This window comes from Centruroides vittatus, unplaced genomic scaffold (genome assembly GCF_030686945.1).
Source record: "Centruroides vittatus isolate TY-2023 unplaced genomic scaffold, ASM3068694v2 contig_417, whole genome shotgun sequence".
NCBI lineage: Eukaryota > Metazoa > Arthropoda > Arachnida > Scorpiones > Buthidae > Centruroides > Centruroides vittatus.
The window spans coordinates 2,346,280-2,358,412 of NW_027122227.1; the positions used below are offsets into that span (position 1 = coordinate 2,346,280).

The following is a 12,133-nucleotide window of genomic DNA, read 5'->3' on the forward strand; positions in this document are numbered from 1 at the left end:
ATAACAACAAACATTAAGTTTATTAGATTATTCTGTACTTCTAACCCTTTTATTATAGGGCCTATTATAGTATTTGATATATAACTATAGAGGTTATCTTACATAAGAGTTTATCACACCAAGCACCCAATCTAATGAAGTTTAGAAATTCTTGAAATTGTGTACTGTAGAGGAATAAAGAATTTTCAAAATGTGTTAGATTGGTCACTCAATGAGATAAACCCTTACATAAGACAACCTTTGTAGTTATATAAATCAAATACTATATAACAAACATATAAACATATAACAAACCATATAAAGAGTTTGTCATTTTAGCCTACCATGGTCATATTTATTGTGATACTTGGATGGTATGAAATGGCACACTTTCAATTTATTCATAAACCTGCTTCAGGTTTAGCATTAGCATTACTGTTTAAATTTAAAATATTCAATCCATAAAAATAAGTATACTTTTAAAATAATAATAGTAGTAGTAGTAGTAGTAATATAACAAATATTACTACTATTTCACAAATTACTATTATATTAGTAATTTGGCAATTGTTTGGCTTTGTTATATATATAACAGCTGAAAAAGCAAAAATTTCTTAATAAATATATATTAATGCACTCTTAAGTAACTGGAACACTAACAATAAGCAATGCAAAACCCTCTGTACTCTTGCCAGGAAAAATCTTAGCCAGGCCCCTTAAAGGCAGAAAACATTTGTTTCATTAAAATGTTTTGCTGGAAAGAGTATGGAAGGTGTTGAGTTACTTATTATATAATAATGCAGTTATTTATGCCATTTTATTTATTAGTTATAATTTGTAATTCATATTAAAAAATTAAATCATAATGATACCTCTAAATTGCTAATACTTGATGATAATAAGGCACCAGGTTCAGTATCATGACTCCATATTAATTTTCCTCCATCATTTGGGTCAAGTGCAGATATCTTTCCATCTAAAGTACTTACTATAAATAGTTCTCTATACAAAAATAAATCATTTCATGATTATAAAAAGGTATATATTTTTACTTTAAAATTTTTAAAATTAATTATTAAAATAAATAATTACATAATCAAATAAAATAAAATAATTAAGCAATACTGCCAGATTTTAATCAAGCTACTAATTAATTATAAAGATATGTAATTTGGATTAAAAAGGTAAGCAGTTAAGCTACCATACGGTGTTAAATTTAATATAGTAAGCAGGGAGTTGCAGATTTGAGTCCTGCTCTGGAAAGACCTTTTCTTCCAAAATATTCTAATTAGTTAATTATAAAGATAGATGCTTCAACTGTTATTTTGTGATAAATTTAATAATTTGAAATAAATTAAGGTTAGAACCAAATTAAAATTGGGCAGTATTGTTTATTTATTATTATTGTATATTATATAGCTTGATTTATATGTAATTATAAAATAATTATTTCTTTATAATGCAGAACTTTTTTCTACTTTTAATTTTCCAGTTTAAAAATTCATATGCAAAATGTATATCTACAAAAGTTTGAAAGTTATTACAAAACTATTACACTAAATAAACATAAGAAACATCATTAAAAATTCTATTTATTAATTTTAAATAATTAATTTTTTAATAAATTTTTATTTATTTTTTTTTTAGTCTTTGAGAACTTATTGTCAAAAAGAAGTTAATCTGTGTTCAGATATATTCTCCACCTGCAGAATATCCACAAATAGAAAGATGAGTCACAGATGACTCATCCAGATGGAACCCTTTCTTTAAAACTAAACAAACAGCTTGCAGTTTTTATCTATTAGATTAATAATTTTAAGTATGATTTCAACACAAAACATAATATCATATTCAATAATTAAAAGATAAAATATATTTCAAATACCCAAAGTTTAATTAATTATAAATTGGTTAAAATTTAATTTCTACGAAAGTTTATAATTTTTAAATAATTTAGATTATTTTTACGTAGGTGATTCAAAATTATTAACTATTTTTCAATAATTAATATTATAATTAGCATAACCTCAAGACTACCAATGGCATACAAAGACCTGTTATTGATCCACAATGGAAGATAATAATCAAAATTCCATCTTAAATAACAACTGTAAAATTATCACCTGATTACTTAGAAGTAAAACAAATTAATATTACTTTTGTACTGAATAATTAGGAAGTTTTTTTAAACAAAAAGTCTAAAAAAATTAGGAATTACTAAATATTAATCATTAGTTTACAGTAATCATATAAGTTTAATATACTGTATATCTCGGCGGATAAGATGAGGTATAAATTTTCGTCAAAGATTTATGGCAGATAAGATGACTCCCAAACTATTAACGGCCTATGAATTTAGTTTAGATCAGTGATCATCATCTGAATAATATTACTGTACAGTGTATACGGAATTATGTCCTATTTGTAATTTTTCGAATAAACGAATTTTATTTTCTTGCATCTGGCAGCACTGCCTTGCGATTGTTGCAAACATTCGCACTGATTCAGGCATTCGGGTAATGACTGACTATTCACAAAAACATTCTATGGACTATTCTATTTTGTGCACCTACCGTACTGTCTTGTAGTAAATAACTATGGTTTGTCTGTCTTTTCATAATGGTTTTAATTTATACAAATTTCAATCTAATTTTTTTTTGTACCTGTCGCATAAGACAACCCCGGATTTTGGGGGCTATTTTAATGATTCGACTATCGTCTTATCCGCCGAGATATACGGTAATATTTATCAATTTGATGACATGTGCTAAGCAAGTAAATTTTATATAGTCAAATCTGATTAATTCTTCCTATTAAACTTATACAACTACCCTTGATGGAAATCTGACAGAAAAACTGAAATTGAGATAGGACAATTACCTGATTCATCCTCTAGCAAGAATTTCATGAAAGAGTGGCTAGATTTTAAAAGCTCTAAAAAGAATGATAACTCATTTCCTGCATCATTCTACACAATCAAGGTATCATCCACATATGCTTCTCTCAATGGTTTTTAGTATAAATCTGGATAATTTAAAGCTAGTATATTTCACACTTTGAAAAGAAAAAGTAGCATGTAGATAATCAATTTAGAGAATGCATGCATTTCAAGGATATCATGAAATGCATGCATTATCTAAGTTAATTGACTACATTCTACTTTCTCTTTTTGAGTTTCATTTTCATGCAGTTTAGGTTCAGGGATTCCATGAAACAAACATGCTCTATAAACTATTAGTGTATGATAAAAAGTATAATATGTTTCACAATTTTTAATGACATTTTAGTCTAGACAGCAGTGTTGTTTAACTCTGTTATTTAATGTCTAAGCATGAAATGTATACAAATTTATCTTTAGTTAAAAAAAGATTGATTAAAGAAGTAGAAATGAAAGAGAAAATTTAATATACACAAATTACCAAACATTTTCAATAATTTTATATATATTTTCAAGATAAACCTTATTAAAATATATATTAAATATTAATTATTCATGAAAAAAACCGAATAATGAATACTAGAACTAAATATAAAAGACCCAAAATATAGATTAAAAACAGCAAGAAAATAACAAACAAAAGCATTCTGCTTTTCTATGTAATTACTCATAAAAATGAAAAGATCCAAATCAAAAATTGCATTTCATAACACTAAACATAACATCATTACATCACTGTATTTTACCTCATTACAATAAATAATGACTTTAATTTATATTGAAAACTATTTTATTTCCTTAGAATTTTTTCAATTTTGAGTTTTTTGAATTAAACACAGTAAAAACAGTTTAAATTTGTTTAATTTATTTTTCATTGATTTATAATTAATGAAAAAAATTATAAAATTGCATAACTGCCAATCAACAATGTATTGTATGCTCTGTCAGTGGACAGGCTACTTTTCCTTTTGTCAATGTTTATAAAAAATTTGATATTACATCATTTAACGAGTCTAACACCAATACATATGCCAAAAACATTGTATGTATTTTATTATGAATGACTGAAGCAAATCAGAATGACAGAATGACATTTGTGATATATTTTTTTTTTTTTTTTTAATTTTAAACGGCAGATGAGATAAATTGCATCTTTAAGTCTGGCAACTTTAGCGCCATCATACAGTAAAATCAATTATGGCAGACTCATAAACAAAAGGAAATGAGTTACTTTTACAGTTATACCAAATTATTGAGCAGCGCCAGTTTCTCTACTCAAAAGAAGAAACACCCGATTCATCATTTAAGTATATACAGGCCATATGGTATGAACTTTCTCAAGAAAAGAACCATCATCAGCCAATAGTAAGGCTGATAATGGCTTAACCATTATCAGCCAAAAGAAAAATATATTCAATACAGTAAGAATAAGATAGGTAGGAAATAAATAACCAGAAAAATTATTGTCCTTACTGTACTTAAAAATTACAGTGAAAATTAATAAACTGATTGATAGCATGAGTACACTGTACCATAACAAAAGAAATTATTAATGAGCAATTATTTATTGTGACATCATCACAATGCTGAGCTGCAATTTTTAATCTTACTTTTTAAATTTATTCAATTTAAAATATATGCTCTCCACCTCAAATTAATAGTATCTTGGCCCTGTACATAATACTTTTCCTGTTAGCAACAGTCATGCCATCATCTAACACCTTACGGGGGGGAAAACTTTTTGAATTGAAATAACGTGACTTCTGGTTTACATTGGAAGTTCATATACAATTAATTGGGGCCTCCTGCCCTTAAGTTAAGCTTTCCATATCTGGTGTCGGATTTCATCTAACTAACTCTGTTCTCTAGATTAAGGAAAGACGGACAACAGTTGGGATTTATAGATCTACAATTTTTCGAATTGCTGCCCAACATAGCAAAACATCGCACAAAGGTATATAAGAGGAGGTACCATGATGAGTGCCTCCTCTTATAAACCTTGCTGGAATACAATTTAAGGCTTTTGAGTAAAGTGTTAATTTGAGTAATTATAAAAAAATATTACACGTCACAGTTTTTCACTTTATCATTATATGATGATATCAACTAAATTTATTGGGAATATTTAATATCAAGTCACTAATCTGAATCACCTTCAAATATCAAGATTCATGACATTATAAATCTAAGTGTAGATTTATATGTCCCATAAAATATTTGGCCTTTTTTAAATTGTGATGTTAAAGAGTTGACAGTGTTTATGGCAGTAGCTAATATAATTGTGCAATATCAATGTTAATAAAGAATTTTTCACTTTTTATGCTGTCAGCATTTTTATCAGTGTTTTTCTATCAATGTCCCAGCTATTCCCCATTCTAAAGGTTGGCAAGTATGAAATTGAGTGACAAATATTTGCATGAAAACGCCACAAATAATTAAGGGGAAAACCTTAAATGTATCTATTGGAATTGAAATTTATTAAAAAAGAAAAAAAGCCAAAGTCAAGCTTCCTAAAAGAATGCAGTATGAGAAGTCCAAAACTAAAGCCAAATATGTAGCTATAAAAGAAAAAAAAATTAATAATGTCATTTGGTTTTTATATTATAACTAACATTATAATTCATTACAAGCTGTTAAACCAAAGTTAAATTGTAACAACAAAGATTACAGTGAAATGCTAGAACAGTGGCGTGCCGTCATTGGAAGCGATGGAAGCGCTGCTTCCACCTTCCAATAACCTTCCCTTGTATTTTATAAAATATAAATTTTCATATTTTAACGTACTTTTAATTAATTAAAATTAATATTTTATTATAACTACATTATGTATCTTTTACAAATTTCTATACTACATGTGAAAAAAACAATAAGATTGCTATTGTATATTCGAATAATTCGGTGGCAGAAGGAATGTCGAAACCGGGTCAGTTTCCAATCAGCCAGATTATATAGGCATTGGCACATGCGGTTTACAGAGCACCAACCTCGCCTGATTTAGCTGGTAGAAGCAACACATGCGTAAAGCTTCCAATTTTATATCCTGGAGCGGTTCTGGGCTGTTAGCTGCCTGCTAGATATTCGGCCACCCTCGCCTGATTATGTGAATCATGAGCAGACTAGATCAACTGCGGGCAACCCCCGGCCCGCGGGCCAGCTACGGCTTGCGAAAAGTTTCTATCCGGCCCGGGAAATCTTTAATAGATTATTAAATTGAAAAAATAACTAATTAATAGTTATTTTTCCAATTCTTTGTAATTTTCGAAAACGATAAGAGAAATAAATGTAGTAATTAACTTTTTATTTATTTATTTCATATTTGCAGACTAAAAAAATTACAAGTCACAAGAAAGCGTCAATTAACTACTACAGCCCGTGGAAAAAACATAAAATTTATTCTGGCCCGTGTTATAAAAAAGGTTGCCCACTCTAGACTAGATTTATAACTTAACCCATAGGACTGATAGGAGTTTACTGGCATGTTTTTATGATAGTTCTGTATAGTTGACAGGAGTTTAAAAAAAAAAAAAAAACTCCATTAAAATATTTGATATATTTATTCTGCATTTATTCTGCTCTCTCATCTTATATTACTTACGGATTTCAATGTTAAACCGGTGATATTACGATTTAGTATGTCCCATCTGCAAGGGGATGGAGAAAAAACATGTACAATTCTAGTACAGTGTTAAAAAATTAACTGTTACTTTGGCAGCATCATTTATAACCAAATTTAATGAATGAGACATACAATGGTACAAAAAAAAAGCTCTAGAATTTATTTTCCGTAAATTTACGATTTATATATCCATTGTCATAAAAATTTGTCTTTCCAATGTTTTCCCAAGACTACAGATATTCAGATACAAAGTAACTGGTTTCGACTTATTTCTACTAAAAAGTAGTTAAATAATTAAAGAGATTAGGGAATGGGGACATAAATAAAACCCTGCTGAAGGAGCCAGAATTTACTTAAACAAAAGCTTAACTGCACAAATTACTAGCTCAGTACAGTGGGGAACCGATTTCTGTGTACACCTGGTACTAAAACGAATTACAGTAGTTAGAAAACAAATGACTATTAAGTTTAACATATTTACATCTATGGTAAGAAACGTTTAAAATTTACAATAGCCCTGTGGCGTCCTTTGAGATATACTAGTGATGCGACAAAAGAGGCATTTGACATTGACCGGTATCGGCACCCTCGGGATTTGGCAGCCTGCGTGCATGCATGCGCTGCACACCTACCAGGATCTCTCTGATTCCATTCATTAGCCACTCGTAGGGAGCTATTTCACTAAGTGGATTGTTTTAAGATTTAAAGTAAAGAATATTTTGTTATTTTTATGTATGTTTCTTCACAAAGTTATATTTAATTATACGTTTCTTTAAAAGTATATTCATACAATTGAAGAATTTTTTGTACTAGGTATGTATATTCATCACACATTTTGTTTAACCAAGTAAGTTTTTTTTATAATTTTAAATTTAGCCCTTATATCATGGCTAGTGATTCAAAAATTTATTTTAAAAAAGTTTTGACTCAAGACCATATAATGAAAAAGAAAACATTATTAAAAGAGAAAGACCAATGCCTAAATTAAATATAAATACATCAACAAAAAAATTTTGACATTTTGATGATAAAATTTATGACGAATGACTATTCTTTTGTAAAATTGAAGCAATTTGGAAATCAAAATAGAATAGAATTTAACATTGGTAGACAATATAAAATAAATATTGAAAATTATAACAAGATAATTACGATTAATAGATATATCTAAATTAATATATGTTATATGTTTTTTCTCAAAGCAAGAATTGGCATTTAGAGGGCATAGGGAATTTATTGAATCTAATAAGAAAGTTCAATATAATTACCTCTGTTATTTATTAAGTACGTCAGATAATCTATTAAAAATACATTTAAAGAAGTATACGGTTTTTACTGGCTTATTGAACAAACGAATATGAACGGGCCCTGACGCGCAATTAATTGGTTGCCCCTGTAAGTCGGCTTCTTACAGAAACACAGCTTCCCTATCATCAAATGTCACGGCACACCACCGTGCTAGAGCAAACTCAATGAATTTTGTTGTCTATAGCCAAAACTGGAAAAGTTTTTCCTCTCTTGATATTAATAGACATTAAAATACTGTAAAATAAACCATTTTTTTCAATTTCATTAAATTTTAAAATTTATTCCAAAATGATATGCTAATTTCAGGCTTCCCAACAAGGTTGGTATTGACTCCAAAGGAATCAATGAAAGTTTGAAAGATGGTTGATAAAACTTTATAATATTATATATGTGCAACAGCCCATTTGTAGAGCTCTTTTTGTAAATAATTACTGCTGGTACATACATACTGACTCAACATATACTAGTTTTATTTTTTTTTTACTGAGTAACTGTTGGTGCTACATACTGGCTATTAATTATGCTATCTGCACTGTACTGGCACACAGCATATTCTGGCTGAAAAATATCTGACATTATATATATAATATTGAGGAGGTTGATGAAAACAAGTTTTTTTAAATGAGTCAGTAAATGAAAAAAGGTGGAAATCCTTGTTATAGTGAGATGTGATTGACTTTTGTGAGTCAAAAGTACTGATGATATCAAAGAATAAAAATGTGATGTTACAGCATAACGATAATAACCCACAGCATTAGTTAAAAGATTTTATGGGTAGAAATATGGAATTTATATTCTTATGAAAATTATAAATTTTTTTTGCATGTCTTTTAAACAGGCCATATTATCCCCAATTAACTAAAAATGACTCAGAAGTTGACTTGTTGACCACGCCTACTTTATTATATTTTACTAAATTTCTTCCTTCTGTATTTGAAAGAAAGCTTAAGTGAACTAAGTATGCCTATAATAAAAATTATTTCTATTATTTAAAACTTGATTACTTTTTATATAATTACAATTCTAGGTACTGCATAGGCCAGCAACGGCAAACCTTCTTCTAAAACTTTGCCAAATTTATTAAATCAAAATCACAGGTCAAATGTTTAATTTGAGTAATTAAGAGTTAAAATACCACTTAGTAGACTAAAATGTTATAATAAATACTCAGTCAAAAGCCTTAAATTGTGTTCCAGTAAGGTTTAATTCAAAAACGTTAGTCGAAAAAACTTTTTTCTTTTTAATTAAACCCTGCTGGAATACAATTTAAGGCTTTTGAGCAAAGTGCTAATTTGAGTAATTATAAAAAAAAATTACATATAATGATAAAGTGAAAAACTGTGACATGATGATATTAACTAAATTTATTGGGAACATTTAATATCAAGTCACTAATCTAAATCACCTTCAAATGCTTTTATCCAGTGAGTCAATGAGATATCCTTTAGATAAAACTGCATAAAGTAAGTCCTTGCATAATTATTTTACTCTTAATTATAATTTAGAAGTGTTGAATACGAGATCGTGTTATTAACCAATCACATGGCTTCTTTTCCACCTTTATCGGAAAAGAAGCCATGTGATTTGTTAATGACACGATCGTGTTCAACACTTCTAAAGAAAATCTAGTACAACACGGTTTCACAACAAATGAACGCTTAATTATAAGTACATTTGTAATAATTATAATTGCTGTTATTGAATCCAAACTAAAATATTTAAGATGTAAAAAAATTGTGCCAAGTAAAAACTTATGACACTTAGATGACAGTCAAATGTTTTTTTAGGCATTTTTCTTTGGTCAAGATTGCATGGGTATTGCTTCAAAGTGCCAAGCTTATCTTTTGATTAATAATTATATTATTACATCAAGACATAAGACGATGATGTACAATTCTGTCAATGCTTGGTGACCAAACATTCAGAAAAATCATTATAAAAAGTTTTAATTCACATAAACTTTAAATAAACTTTACTAAATAGGAAGATTAATCTATAAAAACAAAACACGACAACAGTTTTAAGGACTAAAGTCTAAAAGTAATGACAACGACACTTGGTTGATAGGAAAGCTAGGACAAGAAAGAAATAAATTCTACTATCAATTTTCATTAAAATAAACCTGATGAAAGAAACAAAACAAATTGAAAATTTCAACATTCTAAAGTCTGTGGACAAATTTGAGACGACATGCCTGCTTACTTAAATTTAAAAAAAAAAAAAAAATTGAATAACGAAGTTTACACTTAAAAATTGTGAAATTTTATACGGAGGAGGATTTCCAAAATGGTGTAGTAGGAGGGATACCTGTATAAAGAAAATAAGAGCTTTTTTTCAATTGCTTATATTTTGGCAACTGCTTTATAGATAATCTTGAAATTTTGCACACTACCCAAGAAAACAATTATAACAAACAACTATCAAGTGAGATATTCAGAATTACTTCAGGTATTTGAGGTGGAGAAAGCAACCCCCAAAAATTCACAATCCTGATTCCTGTATATATATATACAGGATCAGGATTAGTCAGTCAGTCAGTACAGGATCAGGATTAGTCAGATATAGTCAGTCAATATCTTTTTTTACTTGATGGGGAGTCACCTCTGTTACTCTTGATATATTACTTTTAAACAATAAAATCGGTTGAGGTAGAAAATAATGTTAAGTGGAATGATATTAACAAAATCATATCTTGTTTATATTAATTAGCCTATGGTAAAATTTATTTCATTATATTAATATATTGTTTTACCTAACATTGCAATTTACAGAACCCATTGATGATGTTAAGTGAGGAATTGCTATATAAGAATATCCTATGAATATTTTTTAATTTTCTTTTATTAATTAATTATATAATTTTTTTCCCCCAATAATACAAAATAGAAATAGTAGTAGAAGTTTAAGATATATGATAAGATATTGAAAATACTATTATTATTATGCTTTATCTACGAATATATAAAAATTACGGTATATGAAATATGGGTGTATATAATGATAATTATGTTTGAAAAAATGAAAATATTGAAGAGCTATATACATATAGTATTAATATCATATTTTTTGAATTAATTGTTTTAATTAATGAAGGCAATAAAATACCTTCATTCAGAAAATAAAGATTTAAAAAATTTTTTATAGATGAACAATAAGACTGACTTTATTTTACCAAAATCATAAAAATTTAAAAACATTGACTCCTAGTAGACACTTGTAATATAAAACCTGACATAGCTTACCAAAGATTAAAACTTTCAAAAATCATATACAACTTTACCACCATTTTCTACCATCCGATGAAAACTTTTAACCTGAACAGAATTATAAGAGAAAATTTAAATTTCTCTCAATCATTGCACTTGTTTCCAGAATAACAACAGATAGCACTTTATGTAGCATGTGTTTATTTGGATTGTCTACATTGCAGTTATTGATAATCCCTCTTCCTGTGGGATTTTTAGCTCATATTTCTTACACTTAACCTTAGTTATGGGTTCTAAGAAGATGCAGTTGTCAGTGAATACTCAGTCTGACACTTAATATAGATGACTACTGAAACTTAATTTAGTATTAACAGTCTACAGCACTTTAGAAATTTGGAACGAATATAATTAGCGGTTGTTGTTATTACATGGTCTTGATTGGCCAACAAAAGTTACTACTACTAAAGTCCCTGGAATTAGAATAACTAAATAAACACCACCTTTAACCATCCAGAAAATTATTTAATAAATAAAAACTGTTAAAAATGTTTTTATTTATTAAATAATTTGCTGAATGGTTAAAGGTGGTGTTTATTTAGTCAACAAAACTTAATTTGACAAAGTTTTGGAACCATGCATGTCAGAAAATTGATTATAGCCAGTGTCATATAACTTCCATTCTCAAAATTCTCATCTATACTCACAAACTCCATATTTGTGTCAATTTCACAAACAAAACTTCTATATAATAAATTACACACAGTCAGTTCTTGATAAGATAAAATATGCAATATGGACTACATTCAAGAACATTTGACATTTGTTAAACATTTAATGTTAAAAATATTTAATAAAGTAAACTGTTCTTGCAGAACAAACAGAATAAATGATATAGTGTTTCAATAAGATAAACATTTCTAAATTTGACATTATAGCTTTATAAAAATGTTCAAACTTTGAATGAAATTCATCTACACATCACAATTAAACAAGAAATTACTGTAAATTGCTCAAATAAAAATCAAGGCTTTTTGATGATAGAGTTCCAACACCAATTTGGAGACTGGAATAATCCAACAATAAACA

At 28.0% G+C, this 12,133-nt stretch overlaps 2 protein-coding genes across 2 annotated transcripts in view; both read right to left on the bottom strand.

Moving 5' to 3' along the window:
* Positions 1-12,133, bottom strand: part of LOC136976684 (histone H4) — a 186,223-nt gene that overhangs the window by 42,166 nt on the left and 131,924 nt on the right. The window lies entirely within an intron of this gene.
* Positions 1-12,133, bottom strand: part of PEK (pancreatic eIF-2alpha kinase) — a 45,072-nt gene that overhangs the window by 30,792 nt on the left and 2,147 nt on the right. The window contains exon 2 of the mRNA XM_067272024.1: positions 852-981. Coding sequence (XP_067128125.1) covers positions 852-981 — 130 coding nt within the window. The remainder of the gene's footprint in view (positions 1-851; positions 982-12,133) is intronic.